The sequence below is a fragment of the Taudactylus pleione genome, unplaced genomic scaffold, assembly GCF_031769625.1.
Source record: "Taudactylus pleione unplaced genomic scaffold, aTauple2 ptg000295l, whole genome shotgun sequence".
Classification (NCBI taxonomy): Eukaryota; Metazoa; Chordata; class Amphibia; order Anura; family Myobatrachidae; genus Taudactylus; species Taudactylus pleione.
This window is the reverse complement of record NW_028284697.1, coordinates 101,941-124,257: the sequence shown is the minus strand read 5'-3', so window position 1 is coordinate 124,257 and position 22,317 is coordinate 101,941. Positions and strand designations below refer to the sequence as shown.

Genomic DNA, 22,317 nt, shown 5'->3' with positions numbered 1-22,317 from the left:
CAGAGAACTAGTTCAGCACTAGCGTTACAGAGCGTAGCACAAACATGCTGCTGTGATCGGGACAGACGGTATCAGAAATGGGGCGGCAAAATTGATGGGCGTTCCTGAGTGGGCGTGTCAGTGAGAGTGGCTGCTTTCCAAAACGCACAGCTGCAGGCCCAGAGGCCATAGATAGACAGGGAAACTGCATCTGCTATAGGGCTGATGGTGCGCCGATGGTGGCGTCTAAAGAATTACTGGTGGTATTACAGCGTCAAGACATAGAAAGTGGGCGTCTCAGTCCTAGCAAACTCAGACGCAGGATACTGCACCAGGGGGAGGCTGATACTAGCATTTGCATATTATCGCAGTCGCGTAAGAGCTAACGCAGCAGCGTCCACCTCTGGATTATGCTCATAAACACTAACACACACACATTACTAGACATAAACACTACCTACCACACATTACTAGACCTAAACACTACCTATCACACGTTACTAGGCATAAATACTATCCACCACACATTACTAGACATAAACACTACCTACCACACATTACTAGACCTAAACACTACCTACCACATATTACTAGGCATAAACACTACCTACCACACATTACTAGACATAACACTACCCACCACACATTACTAGACATAACACTACCTACCACACATTACTAGACCTAAACACTACCTACCACACATTACTAAGCATATACACTACCCACCACACATTACTAGACCTAAACACTACCCGCCACACATTACTAGACCTAAACACTACCCACCACACATTACTAGACATAACACTACCCACCACACATTACTAGACATACAGTATACACTACCTACCACACATTACTAAGCATATACACTACTTACCACACATTACTAGACATATACACTACCTACCACACATTACAAGGCATAAACACTTACTACCACACATTGTCAGACAGTAGTACACCTACCACACATTGTCAGACAGTAGTACACCTACCATACATTGTCAGACAGTAGTACACCTACCATACATTGCCAGACAGTAGTACACCTATCACACATTGTCAGACAGTAGTACACCTACCATACATTGTCAGACAGTAGTACACCTATCACACATTGTCAGACAGTAGTACACCTATCACACATTGTCAGACAGTAGTACACCTATCACACATTGTCAGACAGTAGTACACCTATCACACATTGTCAGACAGTAGTACACCTATCACACATTGTCAGACAGTAGTACACCTATCACACATTGTCAGACAGTAGTACACCTATCACACATTGTCAGACAGTAGTACACCTACCACACATTGTCAGACAGTAGTACACCTATCACACATTGTCAGACAGTAGTACACCTACCACACGTTGTCAGACAGTAGTACACCTATCACACGTTGTCAGACAGTAGTACACCTACCATACATTGTCAGACAGTAGTACACCTACCATACATTGTCAGACAGTAGTACACCTACCACACATTGTCAGACAGTAGTACACCTATCACACATTGTCAGACAGTAGTACACCTACCACACGTTGTCAGACAGTAGTACACCTACCATACATTGTCAGACAGTAGTACACCTACCACACATTGTCAGACAGTAGTACACCTATCACACATTGTCAGACAGTAGTACACCTACCATACATTGTCAGACAGTAGTACACCTATCACACATTGTCAGACAGTAGTACACCTACCATACATTGTCAGACAGTAGTACACCTACCATACATTGTCAGACAGTAGTACACCTACCACACATTGTCAGACAGTAGTACACCTATCACACATTGTCATACAGTAGTACACCTACCACACATTGTCAGACAGTAGTACACCTATCACACATTGTCAGACAGTAGTACACCTATCACACATTGTCAGACAGTAGTACACCTATCACACATTGTCAGACAGTAGTACACCTACCATACGTTGTCAGACAGTAGTACACCTACCATACGTTGTCAGACAGTAGTACACCTATCACACATTGTCATACAGTAGTACACCTACCACACATTGTCAGACAGTAGTACACCTACCATACATTGTCAGACAGTAGTACACCTACCACACATTGTCAGACAGTAGTACACCTACCACACATTGTCAGACAGTAGTACACCTACCACACATTGTCAGACAGTAGTACACCTACCATACATTGTCAGACAGTAGTACACCTACCACACATTGTCAGACAGTAGTACACCTACCATACATTGTCAGACAGTAGTACACCTACCACACATTGTCAGACAGTAGTACACCTACCACACATTGTCAGACAGTAGTACACCTACCACACATTGTCAGACAGTAGTACACCTACCACACATTGTCAGACAGTAGTACACCTATCACACATTGTCATACAGTAGTACACCTACCACACATTGTCAGACAGTAGTACACCTATCACACATTGTCAGACAGTAGTACACCTATCACACATTGTCAGACAGTAGTACACCTATCACACATTGTCATACAGTAGTACACCTACCACACATTGTCAGACAGTAGTACACCTATCACACATTGTCATACAGTAGTACACCTATCACACATTGTCAGACAGTAGTACACCTACCATACGTTGTCAGACAGTAGTACACCTACCACACGTTGTCAGACAGTAGTACACCTATCACACATTGTCATACAGTAGTACACCTACCACACATTGTCAGACAGTAGTACACCTACCATACATTGTCAGACAGTAGTACACCTACCACACATTGTCAGACAGTAGTACACCTACCACACATTGTCAGACAGTAGTACACCTACCACACATTGTCAGACAGTAGTACACCTACCATACATTGTCAGACAGTAGTACACCTACCACACATTGTCAGACAGTAGTACACCTACCATACATTGTCAGACAGTAGTACACCTACCACACATTGTCAGACAGTAGTACACCTACCACACATTGTCAGACAGTAGTACACCTACCACACATTGTCAGACAGTAGTACACCTACCACACATTGTCAGACAGTAGTACACCTATCACACATTGTCATACAGTAGTACACCTACCACACATTGTCAGACAGTAGTACACCTATCACACATTGTCATACAGTAGTACACCTATCACACATTGTCAGACAGTAGTACACCTACCATACATTGTCAGACAGTAGTACACCTACCACACGTTGTCAGACAGTAGTACACCTACCACACATTGTCAGACAGTAGTACACCTACCACACATTGTCAGACAGTAGTACACCTACCACACATTGTCAGACAGTAGTACACCTACCACACATTGTCAGACAGTAGTACACCTAGTCACTTGTAGAGATGCACCCTCAATTTATGACTCACACAACCAAATTTCACATTATAATTAGATTGACCTTCTATGTAGTAAAACATGAAAAACGGGAAATGATTGGGATCAATTATATTAATATAAATCCCATTTTCCGACATTGCCTAGTTTGCAGCCTTCTGGGTGTAGTAGTGAGACCAACAGAGGCACCAATAATTCCTGGCTGCGGCCCTGGAAGGAAGATGGCAGCTGTGTGTCCCATGGGAGGAGGACACGTTGTATACCAGAGAAGACGGCCTTACTGACTGGTGTAAACAGTCTCGGTCTCTTGTTGCTATTTAGATTGCAGATAATCCTGATCACATCCCTGCTTGCCAAAAACACCTGCTGACTTCACAGCCCACGCTGACTTCTGGCAGGTATCTAGCACAGCAAGAAGCAACATTAATACAAAAGGCCATGTGGTACTACACCAAGACGTACGGTACATAACCCCCTACCCACGACCCATACAAGTACTGTTCCTTTTCAAAACACATTGTATCACCTTATCCTACTGAAGAAGCATATCCGTGTCCATGCATTTAGCTAGTGATATACAGAAGGCAGGAAAATGTATGAATCCCCATCTTTGGACACCTCCAGGGTCAATACATTCCAAAATTGCTGCAATATCAGCAGAAAAACTGGGCAGCTGGCTGTGTGTAGCCTCTAATAATAATAATGTAATTGCTATCACCATTAGGGGAGTTCCAGGACCTGTTGGTGCATGCAGTCACAGGAACGCTGTCACTATGTTATCTCATCTTCCTTCTGTGATAGCTTCTAATTATGGTGGGAGAGATCCCACTGCTCCGCTTATGCGACTATTGTCAGCTGCCGATTTATAAAGTCCGGCTGCCTACTTGGATAGCTGCACGCTGGTACCATTGCTTGGCACTTGACCTGGACAGCTGAATCTGCCCATTAGATCTGTTTATTATACATCGTGTTGGTATAAGTCAGTGGTTCTCAAGCTCTGTCCTCAGAACCCCGAAAAAGTCATATTCCCAGACCACCAGCAGGTACACGCAGGTGTATGACCAACTGTCACATTTAAACATCCACAGGTCACCTGGAAAACATGAACTGTTTGGGCTCCTGAGGGCAGAGTTTGAGAACCACTGGTATAAGTGATGCATGCATTGTTAAGCTGCCGATATGTGAAATAATATGAATGCCTATAGATGGGTCACTCAGCACTGTCTATCCTTTCTTACACTTTTCTCTGCAAATAACCACACATGTACTATACTAGAGTGGTTTCTGCTGTTCAGGCTCGTTCCATTATTCCAGTCTTGTGTTGCAGAAAGACTCCTGCTCCACTGGCTTTTTGCTCCTTCCCTACAGGTCTTGAAGCTGCTTCTGTGAGCTGTATGGAGTCCTCAGCAGACTTCCTATTGATAGTCACAGATAGTTGGCAGAAACAGGAAGGGGTTCATTTAATATCCCAGAGACCAGCTGCAGACCTGAGGAAACTGATGAAGCACGACACCCAATTATGTTTTTCAATGACTGTTAGGTGAGAGGCGATCAAGGAGGAAGAAATCGGTATGTAATACCGGCTGTCGGGATCCCTCCTGTCACAATACCGACAGCGGCATCCTGATGGATGGTATCCCAACAGGGGTCCGGAAATTACACTTACCCTCCTCCCTTCTCCCCCGAACCCTCCCTTCTTGTAGCCTAAGCCAAACTCTCCCTACCTCGCACCCTAACCCTCCCCGTTAATGCCTAACCCTAACCACCCCCCAGTGGTGCCTAACCTTCCCCCTATGGGAGCCTAACCCTAACCCCCCCCACCCCCCCCAAAACCTAACGCTAACCCCGCTATGTATCGGAAACCTAACCTCCCCCCCCGGCTAACACTGGGGACGTTCCGGACTTACCTCGTTCGAGCAGCCGTCCTTCTGTGTTCCAACGTCGGGATTAAGATAGGCAACGGTATTTCGACGCCTATCTTAACTCCCTTGTCGGGATTCAGCCGTCGGGATTTAAACCGACTACATCCCATGAGGACATATCAACAGACGTTAATAGACAGAGCAGTAATTAGAGAACAACCAATACTTAATTTAAAGGTGCTCCTGTTTTATAAACAAAACAAAAGCAGTTAGCTAGTAATGACGTTACTGAGGCGTGAGGTAAAAAGTGTCTCAGTGATGTGACTGGCCCCTAGGTAATTGCATTCTCATGGATACTGGCTCCTCCCACAAAATGGCTGCTTTTCACATTCCTGTGCAGTGACCGATTACCTCAGCTTCTCTGCAACAAATATAACTCGTCTCTCCAGCAGCAGCGAGGCGAATATCCGGATGATCTGTCGGACACTGAGGCATTTGAACAGACATTCAAAGTCTACATGTTCCAGGCGTGAATCCATTGGTCTTCGCAGCTCGATCACCTATATGGAAAACATATACATTCCATTTATTATAGTGCACCTCGCCGCGCTTGTAACGCAGAGGTGACCTGGCCAATGATGTTGCTGAATGAGAATGAATACCTGATGTATGTAAGAAGATGGCGGTTCCCCTACCTCATTCCCAGCACCGGGAAGAAATGTCTTCACTCTGATTGTTTTTCCAGGAGCCGGAAAGGGAGATTCCATTAAACTTCTCATAAATGGGTATACGAGTGCGGCAGAAATCCCCCTCCTCCTTTCCACTTCATCCAGGATCTGGTCACATGGAAGAATATATTCTAATTACATTTCCTACTTATTTAGCCACTCAATAAAATCTTCACCCGCAACAGACGACATTTCTCTGCCAGAAAAGAGACTGACCAAGGCATGAAATAAGGATTACTGTACAGAGATTGCCAGGTCCTCCTGTTCACCTAGTGTTCTGGCCCTGCGACATAAGGACCATTCAGCACCGAAGCAGAGAGCCATTACCAATTTTGTAGAGTGTCTACTCTGCTGTGCCTGTATCCACTCCTCTCACCTATCTACTCTACTGTTATTTATACTGTACACTTTCTTCCATCTCCTCTCCTGACCCCCAATGTGTACACTGTCTGCTGTCATTTCTATTTATACTGTACACACTATTTGTAATTCCTCGCTTGACACCCATACTGTACACTCTCATCACTATTATTTGTTCTGCACATTGTCTGCCGTTTCCGCTACTGTTATTTATACTGTACAGTGTCTGCCGTCTCCTCTACTGTTATTTACACTGTACAGTGTCTGCTGTCTCCTCTACTGTTATTTATACTGTACAGTGTCTGCCGTTTCCGCTACTGTTATTTATACTGTACAGTGTCTGCCGTCACCTCTACTGTTATTTATACTGTACAGTGTCTACCGTCTCCTCTACTGTTATTTACACTGTACAGTGTCTGCCGTCACCTCTACTGTTATTTATACTGTACAGTGTCTGCCGTCACCTCTACTGTTATTTATACTGTACAGTGTCTACCGTCTCCTCTACTGTTATTTACACTGTACAGTGTCTGCCGTCTCCTCTACTGTTATTTATACTGTACAGTGTCTGCCGTCTCCTCTACTGTTATTTATACTGTACAGTGTCTACCGTCTCCTCTACTGTTATTTATACTGTACAGTGTCTGCACTCTGCCGTCTCCTCTACTGTTATTTATACTGTACAGTGTCTGCTGTAACCTCTACTGTTATTTATACTGTAGTGTCTGCTGTAACCTCTACTGTTATTTATACTGTACAGTGTCTGCCGTATCCTCTACTGTTATTTATACTGTACAGTGTCTGCTGTAACCTCTGTTATTTATACTGTACAGTATCTGCCGTCTCCTCTACTGTTATTTATACTGTACAGTGTCTGCTGTAACCTCTACTGTTATTTATACTGTACAGTGTCTGCTGAAACCTCTACTGTTATTTATACTGCACAGTGTCTGCTGAAACCTCTACTGTTATTTATACTGTACAGTGTCTGCTGTCACCTCTACTGTTATTTATACTGTACACTTTCTTCCATCTCCTCTCCTGACCCCCAATGTGTACACTCTCTGCTGTCTTTACTATTTATACTGTATACACTATTTGTAATTCCTCTCGACACCCATACTGTACACTCTCATCACTATTATTTGTTCTGTACATTGTCTGCCGTTTCCTCTACTGTTATTTATACTGTACAGTGTCTGCCGTCACCTCTACTGTTATTTATACTGTACAGTGTCTGCCGTCTCCTCTAATGTTATTTATACTATACAGTGTCTGCTATAACCTCTACTGTTATTTATACTGTACAGTGTCTGCCGTCACCTCTACTGTTATTTATACTGTACAGTGTCTGCTGCAACCTCTACTGTTATTTATACTGTACAGTGTCTGCCGCCACCTCTACTGTTATTTATACTGTACAGTGTCTGCTGTAACCTCTACTGTTATTTATACTGTACAGTGTCTGCCGTCACCTCTACTGTTATTTATACTGTACAGTGTCTGCTGCAACCTCTACTGTTATTTATACTGTACAGTGTCTGCCGCCACCTCTACTGTTATTTATACTGTACAGTGTCTGCTGCAACCTCTACTGTTATTTATACTGTACAGTGTCTGCCGCCACCTCTACTGTTATTTATACTATACAGTGTTTGTAATTTCATCTATTGTTATTTATACTGTACACGGTATATAACTCCTCTACTGTTATTTACACTGTACAGTGTCTGCCGTCTCCTCTACTGTTATTTATATTGTACACTGTCTGCTGTCTCCTCGACTGTTATTTATACTGTATGGTGTCTGCGGTTTCCTCTAATGTTATTTATACTGTACAGTGTCTGTAATTTCCTCTATTGTTATTTATACTGTACAGTGTCTGCTGTCTCCTCTGTTATTTATACTGTACAGTGTCTGTAATTTCCTCTGTTATTTATGCTGTACACTATCTGCCGTCTCTACTGTTATTTATACTGCACAGTGTCTACCGTCACCTCTACTGTTATTTATACTGTACAGTGTCTGCTGTCACCTCTACTGTTAATTATACTGTACAGTGTCTGCTGTCACCTCTACTGTTATTTATACTGTACACTTTCTTCCATCTCCTCTCCTGACCCCCAATGTGTACACTGTCTGCTGTCTTTACTATTTATACTGTATAAACTATTTGTAATTCCTCTCGACACCCATACTGTACACTCTCATCACTATTATTTGTTCTGTACATTGTCTGCCGTTTCCTCTACTGTTATTTATACTGTACAGTGTCTACCGTCTCCTCTACTGTTATTTATACTGTACAGTGTCTGCCATCTCCTCTACTGTTATTTATACTGTACAGTATCTGCTGTAACCTCTACTGTTATTTATACTGTACAGTGTCTGCCGTCACCTCTACTGTTATTTATACTGTACAGTGTCTGCTGTAACCTCTACTGTTATTTATACTATACAGTGTCTACCGTCTCCTCTACTGTTATTTACACTGTACAGTGTCTGCCGTCTCCTCTACTGTTATTTATACTGTACAGTGTCTGCCGTTTCCGCTACTGTTATTTATACTGTACAGTGTCTGCTGTCTCCTCTACTGTTATTTATACTGTACAGTGTCTGCTGTCTCCTCTACTGTTATTTATACTGTAGTGTCTGCCATCTCCTCTACTGTTATTTATACTGTACAGTGTTTGTCATTTCCTCTATTGTTATTTATACTGTACACGGTATATTAACTCCTCTACTGTTATTTATACTGTACAATGTCTTCTGTCTCCTCAACTGTTATTTATACTGTATGGTGTCTGCTGTCTCCTCTGTTATTTATACTGTACAGTGTCTGTAATTTCCTCTGTTATTTATACTGTACACTATCTGCCGCCTCTACTGTTATTTATACTGTACAGTGTCTACCGTCTCCTCTAATGTTATTTATACTATACAGTGTCTGTAATTTCCTCTATTGTTATTTATACTGTACAGTGTCTGCTGTCTCCTCTGTTATTTATACTGTACAGTGTCTGTAATTTCCTCTGTTATTTATACTGTACACTATCTGCCGCCTCTACTGTTATTTATACTGCATAGTGTCTACCGTCTCCTCTACTGTTATTTATACTGTACAGTGTCTGCTGTCACCTCTACTGTTATTTATAATGTACAGTGTCTGCTGTCTCCTCGACTATTATTTACATTGTATGGTGTCTGCTGTCTCCTCTAATGTTATTTCTACTGTACACTGTCTGCTGTCTCCTCTACTGTTATTTATAAGGTACAGTGTCTGCCGTCTCCTCTACTGTTATTTATAATGTACGGTGTCTGTAATTTCCTCTATTGTTATTTATACTGTACAGTGGACCTCATTCAAAGTCTCTCGCTAGCGATGTGCGCTCGCAAGCGGCCTGATGGTTTGCAGACACGCATGCGCACACTTCGTTCTGCGTGTGTGCAAACTACTATGTGCGATCGCAGGCCGCTCGCTTGCCCAGCAAAGACAGCCCAGTGAAATGAGTGACAGGAGAGGCCGTTTGTGGGTGGTAACAGGGGCAGGACACTAATAACGGGGGAGTGGAGGTGCGAACGCAGGCGTGCCTGAGTGTTTCAACGCCGTTTTAGAGGCGTGCATAATTAACACGCAGCGTCATAGTACACGTCTCTTGCCTATTTTTTACACTGAAGTCCTCGCAGTGCTTGCGGTAGGGTAAAGCAACCACAAGCGCTGCTATCGCTTCCGATTGTCCTCGATGTACCAATGTTTTAATACACTTCCTGGAGATGACGTGTGCTAGTGGCCGAGCTCTGCCTGTGTGATTGGGCGTACGCTGGCCGCTCGCTAAGACATGGTGGGCGTGCTTATGCCTTGGCGAGCGATCGCTTACCGTGGCTCTGAATGAGGTCCAGTGTCTGCTGTCTCTTCTACTGTTATTTATACTGTACAGTGTCTGCCGTCTCCTCTACTGTTATTTATACTGTACAGTGTCTGCTGTCTCCTCTACTGTTATTTTTACTGTAGTGTCTGTAATTTACCCTATTGTTATTTATACTGTACACTGTATATAATCTCCTCTACTGTTGTTTATATTGTACACTGTCTGCCATCTCCTCTACTGTTATTTATACTGTACAGTGTCTGCCATCTCCTCTACTGTTATTTATACTGTACAGTGTCTGCCATCTCCTCTACTGTTATTTATACTGTACAGTGTCTGCTGTCTCCTCTACTTTTATTTATACTGTACAGTGTCTGCCATCTCCTCTACTGTTATTTATACTGTAGTGTCTGCCATCTCCTCTACTGTTATTTATACTGTACAGTGTCTGCCATCTCCTCTACTGTTATTTATACTGTACAGTGTCTGCTGTCTCCTCTACTGTTATTTGTACTGTACATGTCTGCCGTCTCCTCTACTGTTATTTATAATGTACAGTGTCTGCTGTCTCCTCTACTGTTATTTATACTGTACAGTGTCTGCTGTCTCCTCTACTGTTATTTATACTGTACAGTGTCTGCTGTCTCCTCTACTGTTATTTATACTGTACATTGTCTACCATCTCCTCTACTGTTATTTGTACTGTACAGTGTCTGCTGTCTCCTCTACTGTTATTTATACTGTAGTGTCTGCTGTCTCCTCTACTGTTATTTATACTGTACAGTGTCTGCCGTCTCCTCTACTGTTATTTATACTGTACAGTGTCTGCCGTCTCCTCTACTGTTATTTATACTGTACAGTGTCTGCCGTCTCCTCTACTGTTATTTATACTGTACAGTGTCTGCCGTCTCCTCTACTGTTATTTATACTGTACAGTGTCTGCTGTCTCCTCTACTGTTATTTATACTGTAGTGTCTGCTGTCTCCTCTACTGTTATTTATACTGTACAGTGTCTGCCGTCTCCTCTACTGTTATTTATACTGTACAGTGTCTGCCGTCTCCTCTACTGTTATTTATACTGTACAGTGTCTGCTGTCTCCTCTACTGTTATTTATACTGTACAGTGTCTGCTGTCTCCTCTACTGTTATTTATACTGTACAGTGTCTGCTGTAACCTCTACTGTTATTTATACTGTACAGTGTCTGTTTCATCTACTGTTATTTATACTGTACAGTGTCTGCTGTCTCCTCTACTGTTATTTATACTGTAGTGTCTGCTGTCTCCTCTACTGTTATTTATACTGTACAGTGTCTGCTGTAACCTCTACTGTTATTTATACTGTACAGTGTGCCGTCTCCTCTACTGTTATTTATACTGTACAGTGTCTGTAATTTCCCAGAAACGGGGGCGTGTCCGCCCCATTTTTCGGGAGCAGCAAGGCCAGCGTCCACTGACACAGTTTCCTGACCTCGCAAGCACCGTACACCATCGTGATCAATGGTCGCGATGGTGAACCCAGCTTGCAACCTCAGACGCAGTGCTGTGATTGCAAATGCAGCAGGGGGTGTTATACACCCCTTGCGGAATTTACATATTTGCAAGGACGAAATTGCAAAGCTGCTTGCGTTCAACTTTGCAATTCCATCTACTACTGAATCAGACTCTAAGTACCAAACTGGTCAAATATTCCGCAACGTTTCCCTACTACTATTTTCTGCCCAAATGATTAACTTATCCCACTCCCTCCTCCAGGATTCCTCCTGTGCTGCTCCCCACTGCTGGAACTTTCTCCCTGTCCGACTTCCCAACTCTTTATGAAACTTCAAACAGGCTCCCAATACCCATTTCTTTACTACACGATTCCAGCTCTCACCTTAACTATCTCTTTAGTGTTCCTCACTCACTAACTCATCCCCCTGTGTCTCCCTGGTCTGTCTTCCCCTCCCCTATAGATTGTAAGCGCTCATGAGCAGGGCTCTCTTCTCTCATGTGCATTTGCCCTTCTTCACTAATGCCATCATCTCTTTCCAGCTGCAGCGGCCCTGAACCTACTGGCTCAGCCGGGGCTGCCTTTGTGGGTATGATGACTGTACAGTATATGCAATGTTTATACGGCTTTTATCCTCCTATGATCCTATGTAGTGTTCTGAACTGCACCTTTAGGGGTATAAGTAATAGTTTGCGAGTTCTGTGAAGTGCTTAGATTGCGATGAACTCATCTGTAGATTTAATGCGGCGATAATTTAGAAGGCAAAACCAGGTTAGTTTTGCCTTTTAAATTGTTGGCGCTTTAAATCTTTAGCGAAAACTGCCCAAACTGACGCTATTTTACAGAACTTGCACCCTATTACATGTACTCCTATATCTTCTCAGGTTTACACTGCAGGCCTGATTCAGAGGTGGACGCCAACTGAACGTAATGCCGATGTTGGCGGAATTGAGCGACTATTTGCTACTGCGTGTGCGCAAATAAATCTAAATACCAAAGGTGCATGCGTACTACAGCGTGTATGCACAATGCTGGTAACAGAACTTCAGAGGCAAAGCTATGGGGTGTCTGGGAAGTAGCCTAAAGTGAACGCAACAAGATCCGCCACGTGGGCGTGTTATGGGGGTGTGGCTGGCGTGTCAGTGAAAGCGGGCTGCGCACTCAGAAGTAAGCATGGTTTCCACAGAGGTCCATGTTCACACGGAGAGACTGTACCTGCCACAGCCAGATGCAAGTGATGATGGTGGATCCGATGGTGGACTGTCTAGACCCTACTGGTGGTGCTACTGCATAAAGGGGTGCTGAAAATGGGCGCCTAGGTCCGTCGCATTTTAAGAGAGGAGAGGGGCCGTGTGCAGACTCAGTACGGGTCCCCTCCTCTCTGGCAGCGCAGTGGATTCTGGCTTGGTGCCGGAATCTACTGCGCACGCACAGGACTCCAGGAAAAAGGTGCCTTATTCCTTGGGACATCCCTAATGTGCAAGCGGAAGTCACTGGGAAAATGGCCGCCACCACTTTTCCTATAATTTTTTTGCTGCTCTCTGGAGAATGCGTAGAGGTAAGTATAAGTATGTATGGGTGCAAGGTGTGGGCCCATGTGTACCGCACACCCTGCACCCATTATAGATAGGCCATTGGTCTCAGTGCTTGCACTCTCCGGTGCTCGCTACTGCACAAGGAGAAGGCTGAAACTAGCATATGCATATTAGTGCACCCGAGACTGCAGCAACTGGCGCAGCAGTGACCGTCTCTGAATCAGGCCCTGAATGTGTATAAGCAATTTGTAAGGCGCTGTGGACCCCTTGTGGCACCCTATAAATGAAGGATTATAATAATACTAGTAATAGAAAAAAAAAAAATTTATCTGATTTTAATCATGAATTTTTACGACGTAATATATATTGAGAAATGTCTGGTTACAATTAAAGAAAAAGAGAATACTGTTTATGTTGGAGGTGCCCTGAAAGTATAGTCTCTGTATGAGGAGACGCACCTAACATACTCTTCATGTGGAGAAAAGTGCTATAAACCAGCAGAGAACCAGTGGTCCCCTCGCTATCCCAGCAGCCTCTGCTGCTCTCTCCCACCAGCTGCCAACACAAATAAGAGTGAGCTCTGCGTTCCCACGTAGGCTGCAGCACCAGATGATATAATGAAGAGAGTGAAAGTGAGTATTAAAGTGCTTAGTGGTTGAATCGGGAACAGAGACGCATTCTGCTACGGCCCTGTGAGAGCGGCTCAGTCAGTCTCCGGGAACATGGGGTCCATCAGGACTGGTCTGGCCATATTGCACTTCTGGCAAATGCTGTACTGCCGTGCCGGCCGACGCGGGACTCCGGAGAGGTAAGTATAATTATGGATGCAGGGTGTGCGGTGTGGGCCCCCCCAGGACTCAGGGGCCCGTGTGCACACCACACCCTGTACCCATTATAGATTCGCCAATGCCAATAAGAAACCATTAATTCTATTATTTAATGTGGGGTTTTTTTTAGGTGCTAGCAGCGGAAGAGTGCAATACATCAGAAATAAATGAAGTAGATGGTCTTACAGGAGTCATAGGCAGGAACCTAAAGTGACCCCTCTCGTTCATGTACATTGAGACCCTCAACCTCAATAAGAGTAGTCACAAATTTATTTTTAGCGTCCGGTCCCAAATTCAGGATGTGGGTGCGCAACTTTGTATACGCCAGGCGGAGAAACAGGCGCATTTCAGCAAATAGAAAAATCCAGTGTGTTGCGTTTTGCACCCTTAGGGGTATATTTACTGAAGGGTGGGTTTTCAGAAGAGGAGTTGTTGCCTATAGCAACCAATCAGATTCTACTTATCATTTAATCTGATTGGTTACTATGGGCAACATCTCCACTTCACTCAAGATACAATCTCAGACTATATAGGTCAATATATGACCTCTAGGTCCTCTTCTTACCTTGGAGAAGAGATCGAAGCATCCCAGCCGGCTGATCACGCAGTAAACCTCCGGCAGTCGAGGACCTTTCCCACTGGGCTGTAAGGAGAGAAAATAATTCTGTGTTACTGTATCAGCGTTTTATGTTACTGTATCAGCGTTATATGTTACTGTATCAGCATTATATGTTACTGTGGCCTCTGATCTACACCAGAGACCAGACTCAGGGAAGGCGACAAATCAGCGGCATTAAATATTATCTGATATTCTTTTCATGTACCACACACACAGGACCGGGGCTTATTCTCCTACCTGTAACACATTCACCTAGGCCATGCAGCACCGTGTGGATTGTGTATCACCTGTTACAGAACAGGATCATGCCTGCACACGTATGTTATTAGCTTCAAACACAGATGTGTGACTGAATAATTAACTGTAATATATTTCATAGAAACAAAACAGGAGAATTACTATTAGAGTCAGATATTTCCTGACATTGGTCAAACACGAGAATCTGCACTAAAACCAATCAGCCTTCAGCTTTTATCGGTCTAGTGGAAGCAACACAACTGGCCCCCATACACTAGCGATGGATTGTCATTCCTGCGATCCAGAGATGCCGGGTTGGAGGATCTGTGAAATCCAACATGTTGGATTTCACTGATTTGCTGATGACGATCAAAATAGGATCGGATCGGGGAACATCGATGGTCACTGGTCGGCATTTCCGACCGGCAGACAGGCTTCTCCGTTCTGATTGCAGGATCGGACAGTACGTTGGTAGGTGTATGGAGGTCGTATGAATGCTAATGCAAACTTCCTAACATTCGGGAAAAGCGTTAGTCCACCTGAAATCCCCCCAGAACGTCCATAACACGCACACCCCACAATAGGCCACACCCCATTTTTGATTTTCAAATATGGAGTTTGTCCTGTGCATATCAGGACTGCAGGCAGCCATGTGAAGGTCTGATTGGTTGCTGTAGTTCTTGTTAGAGATGAGCGATTTGGATTCATGGAAATCCGACAGAACCGGATTCTGGGGTACCGAGTTCTCCCATGTCATAGTTCAAGTTCACACGCCATATCCAGACCAAACGAGGCAAAACATAATTGTCCCGGAAATCCCAGATCTTACCTGCTTTGGATCACATATAAACCATTCCTTCTCACTGTCAGCGCCATTTTACATCACAAAGTGTAGGTAGAGGTTGTGTTGATGTTTGGTAGTTTAGTAAGTGAGTTACAGAGAGGGTAAAGCAGGACGAAGCAGGGTGATCAATGTGTCCTAGCCTAGTTCATTTGATTGTCCAAAAAACATACTGCTTGTTTCACTTTTTCAGCAAAACCAACCACCCATACCCCCACCCCCACCCCCAAAAAAGGATTTCTTTAATGCAGGAAAATCCGAACCATAAAAGCATTCCTGTAATAATCCAAGTGGTGACAATTGGGTACAGTTGGGGGAGGGGAAGTATCTGTTATATGTGTGTGCTATTTGTCGGTGGTACGCAGAGTTAATAGCAACACTAGCTGAATTGTAGATACACAAAACACTCCAGGTGTACCCAGGTGCCAGGTTTAGTTGGTACTGCTGGTACAGCCATACTCACAGTTATGGGCGGTACACACCGAACGATATGTCGTCCGATCCGGCCGGATCAAACGATATGTTGGCAACATCGTCTAGTGTGTACACTCAATGTCACTGACAATGCGCGCTCCCGCGCACCGTCAGCGTCAACGCCCGTCGGACCTGCTTGCATGCATTTATTAAGCCATGGATGGAGATTAAATGAACTTAGATAAAGTACCAGCCAATCAGCTCCTAACTGTCATTTTTCAAACACAGCCTGTGACATGGCAGTTAGGAGCTGATTGGCTGGTACTTTATATTCGTTCACTTGATCTCCAACCAAGGCTTATTATTATTATTATTATACTTTATTTTTATGACGCCACAAGTGTTCCGCAGCGCCTTACATAGTACATAGAACTAATAGGTGAACAAGAAACAAGTAACTTACAGTACATTACAGTGCAGGACAAGGACACTATTATATACATTGCTGCAATAGCGATTAAAGCACTCACAATAAGCTGCCGGGAGTTGGCAGTCCCGTGTTAGGTGCCTTAATGGGGAGTAGAGAGTAGAAGAAAATGTAAAGAGAAGCACATGAGGGGAGAGGTCCCTGCTCATGAGAGCTTACATTCTAAAGGGGAGAGTAAATAGACCCTTGAGTCAGCGTGGAAAGAGGGGCAGTTAATTGCCCCGTCCGTAGCCAAGGCAGTTTGCCATGCTCATCACGTGGTCTCAGATCATTGCACATACATGTGAACATCTATACCGTATACAGTGGAGATCAGCACAAGGTCATGCACTAGTGATCGTTTGCACACTTGCTTGTGAGAATGGGGCATGACTGTACAGTTAGAACAGCGTGCACACTTGTGATTAATGACATGGAGATTCCTTTGTGAACGCTTGGTTGGTAGAGAGATGCTGTAACTAATGTGAAGCTGACTCACGCGCACAAACGTCAGAGATATATGTATAATTCACAGCCCTGGAACCGCAGTGAACGTGAAGCGTCTGTGAGGACGGCAACGCGCAGTACGACCGGCACTGCCCGGAAAGTGCCGCAACGTGACGGCAGGCACAGTAGCTTTCCTGCAGAAGGGGAAATTCTCCTATTCGTGTTATTCCAGCACAAAGCCAGCCAGCAATAACAGCAGGCACATCTAAGGCCAGCGGAGGGTAATATTTTCATTCATATTAAGATGTTTGCTCAAGAACATGACCGACAATGTTCCCCATTAATTATAATATTGTGGTGGCTCACCACTCTGTAATTTGGGAATCTCCAGGCTATAATTTCAGGCTGGTAACCATCCTGCTGACAGTATTGCTAACATAGATATATTTAATATTGCTTTGAAAGCCGGTTTAAGATGTACTGCGAGGCTCAGCGGGTGGCCCAAGGCACATGTGTGTGACTTTCTGGTACTTGTTCTCCATTATTAAGATGTAATACACCCCACATAATGCACTATAGGGGGAGATGTACTGAGCTCTGAAAAGTGATAAAGTGCAGAGTGATAAACCACCAACCAATCAGCTCCCAACTGTCAAGTTACAGGCTGTGTTTGAAAAATGACAGTTGGGAGCTGATTGGCTGGTGGTTTATCACTCTCCAGTTTATCACTTTTCAGAGCTTAGTACATCTGGCCCTATTTGTATATAGCACAGACACCTATATTCCTTAAAGGATACCGTAGAAAACAGATCAGGTGTACATAAGGCCATCGGGATCGGTATGAAACACCGCCGGACGCATGGAAGACCGGCAGTGAAGATCCCGACAGGTAAGTATTTTTAGTATTTACTAACCTAATCCCCCCCCTAACCCTCCCTTAGGGGTGCCTAACCCTAACCTCCCCCCCCAAGTGCCTAACTCTAACCCACCCTGTGAGTGCCTAAACCCAACCCCCCCTTCCCTGCAGCCTAAACCTAATTCTCCCAGGGGGTTGCCTAACCCTAACCTCCCCCCCGGGGGTGCTTAACCCTAACACCCCCTTCCCCTAGCCTAACCCTAACCCTCCCGGGGAGGTGCCTAACCCTAAGTCCCCCCAGAAACACCTAACCTAACCTTCCCCCCCCCCCACCCCCTTATCTTCGATCGGTATGCCGGGCGTCGGGCTCCCGGTGTAGGTAAAGTGACAGGCGTCGGGATTTTGACGCCTGTCATTAGACCCCTGCCGGGATTAGACAGTCGAGAAGTCGGTGGTCGGCATTTCGACCGTCAGCTTCCTGACTGCATCCCAAGGCCATCATGAGTAACCTGAAGGACACCCAGATGACCGATGGTGACACATGTGATCCGCGCAGCTGTGGATCACAGGAGCCGCCAGTAGACGTCTACACAGCCTCCTGCTGCGACATTAGCGTTATTATTGCACAGTAGTTGCGCACATTATTACCGCCACTGTTAAGTGACCACTGTGCACACACCTTACTGAGGAGTCAATGACACTTTTGGATACATCTTCATTTAGCGTCTGAGTATAATAACATGAACTTCTCCCCAATCTACTTGCCCAACGCACAATAGTCGCGGCTCATGTCGCTAAATAATGTGGCAGGTACATGCCTCGTCCCTAGGTACACTGACATCTAGATTAAGCTATTAATATTGCCCCATATTTACACTCGATGCATCACCCCATCACAGTGAGGGACTTCAATCGCTTTTTTTTGTCCTTATTAGGTAGAAGAGCCAGCCGGCCATGATGATTAAATCAAGTATGTTGGATTTTAGTTAAACCCCATTGTGTCAAATCTGGAGGAATGTGGAAATCATGCCAGGGGTCTTGGAAAGACCCCAGGAAAGTGCGATCGTGCAGCAGAGCCAGTAAAAGCATTACATTGCTGGGTCACAGAGCAGTCCAGGAACAATATCTGCTGAGAGCTAGCTCAAAGAATTCACATTATGAAATATCTCTCCACTAGGACGCGTTAAGTGTTGCAATGTAGTAAAGCTGCAGCTTGCGTAGCTCCACTGCTAATTCTGGGAAATAGAAGAACACAATACCGGTACTGTGCGTTCAGTCACGGCGACTTACTGTAGGAAACACTGCACTCGTTTCTCTGCCCACCCTGCAGTCACATGCAGAATAGATAACTCCCAGCATCTGAGGACATTACACAGTGTCATTTCTGATGGAGAATCAACTTGCAGCTTCTCCATCGTAAAGCAACGGACATCGATTTGTGGATGGATTCCCAATACAGTTACTGACAGAGGGAACAATTGCTGTTTATACCGTTATTTACTAAGATGGGAGTTCTATTAAGAAGTGATGTTGCCCATAGCAACCAATCAGATTCTACTTCTCATTTATCTAGCACCTTCTAGAAGATAATACCTGGAATCTGATTGGTTGCTATGGGCAACATCACTTCTTAATAGAACTCCCATCTTAGTAAATGCACCCCTTAGTATCAAGTGGGTAAAATGCCTTACATGGAAGTGTTTATCTACAGGCAGCTGCTATCTAGACAGTAATGGAAGGTGTGGGGGTAGCAGGAAGGTGGCGAGAGGAACACTATCAAGAAGATAAAGAATGAATGCTAGTAGAGGGTGGAAGGTGGTCAGGTATGGAGTGACCTGGGGGGGATACAAGAGGAGTATAGAGGCAAATTCAGAGCAGATAATGCAAAGATGAACTGCAGATGGAGCTTGGAGTGGAGGCAGGTTGAAGGAGGAACCATGGGTAGATAGCGGGAACGATTGAGAACAGGTGGAGGAAAGGGACAGAGGGAAGACGGAGCATGGAATGGGGGCAGGTGGAGGTAAGAACTGTGGGCATCCGGAGGGAGAGATCGAGGGCACGTGGAGGAAAGGAACGGAGGGAAGACGGAGCATGGAATGGGGGCAGGTGGAGGTAAGAACCATAGGCATCCGGAGGGAGAGATCGAGGGCACGTGGAGGAAAGGAACGGAGGGAAGATGGAGCATGGAATGGGGGCAGGTGGAGGTAAGAACTGTGGGCAGCTGGAGGGAGAGATCAAGGGCACGTGGAGGAAAGGAACGGAGGGAAGACGGAGCATGGAATGGGGGCAGGTGGAGGTAAGAACTGTGGGCAGCTGGAGGGAGAGATGGAGGGCACGTGGAGTAAAGGAAAGGAGGGAAGATGGAGCATTGGATGGGGACAGGTGGAAATAAGAACCATGGACAGCTGGAGGGAGAGATCGAGGGCGACTGGAGAGAAGGAAAGGGAAGATGGAGCATGGAGTGGAGGCAGGTGGAGGTGGCAACTGTGGGCATCTGGAGGGAGTGTTCGAGGGCAGGAGGAGGTAAAGAACTGAGGGAAGAGCACTGAATGTTGGCAAGTGGAGGGAAGAATTGTGCCATGGTCGTGTGTTCAAAATAAACTAAGTTTTAATTATGACAGCAGAAAAGGTTTATTTAATCAAGGATGCTGAGATATCGGTACAGAAATAATTCTTATCTCACAATGAGTAGGTAAGTGAACCCCTAAATGATTATTATATAAGGTGTACACTATATACGTTTCCTTTCTCATCCCACATGTGCCAGAGAGATTATTCCATGACAGGCCATTACCAAATGATTGATGACATAAACCTCATTCATCTCTCATCTTAATATGGACTGTAATAAATTCACCATACAATGTAGCGGAAACCAATCACTGGCTGCCCTGTCAGGCTGTATCCATAAAGTCACTACCAATAACGATCAAAAATAAGAGAGCAAAGAGAGGAAATGAAGAGGATACAGAGGTCTCATCATGAACCCAGCAATTAGATTATAGCAGGTTTGTGTATTATAATGTTAGTCTCCATAGCGATATATGTAACTGCAATGAGTAATCCCAGTCATTTGCCAAAACAATGAGAAGTGAATGGAAACCACAAACAGACCTAATCCAATGTTCCCTACAATACATGTCATTTATTTGGTCCTCCTCCTGCCCCCTCCCCCTGAATGCTGCACATACTAGGAAGTCATTGGAGACCGACACATTTTCCAGAGATACAACATTGAACGTTGATAACATTTTGAGCAGTCATACTACAGTACATTCAACATTCCTGAGAGGTTTTTCAAAACAACATATAATTTACGCTCTTTATTACTCTCCTCAAAATATTTATTGTGGATCGGCTGCTATGGTTGGCTGACCCTAACCAGAGCCGTAAGTAGACTTTTTGGTGCCCTGTGCCAGAAAGAGCATTGGTGCCCCTCTCATTTTTCAAAGGGACATAATGCACCCAAAAAAGGGCCATGGCTTCATTGGGAAGGGCCAGGGAAGAGATAGGGGAGGCCAGGAGATGCTGGGGATGAAATAAGAGGAAGCTACAAGCAAGAATGATAATAAACAGAAATATGACAGGCCCAAACAGCGCCTACCTGACCTGTGGTGCCCTGTGCGATGGCACCGGCCGCACTACCCTAGCTACGGCCCTGACCATAACAATGTGTGATCAGACTGTGCATAGCATGCTGATACGTGACTCAAATCTATATATTGTTAGCAAAAAAAAAAAACATTTTTAGGAATGTTCTCAATTTTTGAATGTACATCTGTTTAAAATGAACAAAAAAATGAATGTACTGTAAGATATTCCACTCATTAGAAAGCATACATGCTGTAATAATAAGCAAAATAATCAGAAAACTATGGATACTTGGTAAATTACAAGTACTGTGACCCCATAGTGCTGTGTTCCTGGGGGTATGTACAAAACCACCTCCACACACATCACACCTGTGATTGATATATGGGACTACGATGGGGACCATAATGGTACCTACAAATGCCTCCTGTTGCCTATTACTTGCTGATATAGGCTAATAGCAAGATGGGCCAAATAAAACTCCAATTTAAAGTCCACAAAAACAATATCTCGTTGTACAGGACATACTGTAGCTGAATCAGCTGATATGGATATGGGTATCTTACACAACGTGGCGGGGCATTTCAATCCTGCTTCCTGGACCCTTCCTGACTGTGCTATGCTACGTGTTGCTATGCACATCTCTATTATATCATCTCTCACAGACCGTTATGTGCTTTATTTTTTTTTGCTAATATAAATATAAGAACAATTTATTCTTGTAAAAATTTAGATTTTAATTTTTTTAACTAAAGTATACAGTGCCCAGATTTCCTCTAATCCAAAACTTCTTATCTAGCATTTGTATGTCCTGCCAGCAATGTATTTGCAGCCAGATTAAA

The 22,317-nt window shown here is 44.4% G+C and overlaps 1 protein-coding gene across 2 annotated transcripts in view; it reads right to left on the bottom strand.

Annotated features, from left to right (window-relative positions):
* The window catches only part of DENND2B (DENN domain containing 2B), a 128,445-nt gene that overhangs the window by 40,068 nt on the left and 66,060 nt on the right, over positions 1-22,317 (bottom strand). For both annotated transcript variants that reach the window (XM_088482777.1, XM_088482778.1), the window contains exons 10-12: positions 14,570-14,647; positions 5,891-6,031; positions 5,607-5,755 (exon numbers count right to left, since the gene is read on the bottom strand). In XM_088482777.1, coding sequence (XP_088338903.1) covers positions 5,607-5,755; positions 5,891-6,031; positions 14,570-14,647 — 368 coding nt within the window. The remainder of the gene's footprint in view (positions 1-5,606; positions 5,756-5,890; positions 6,032-14,569; positions 14,648-22,317) is intronic.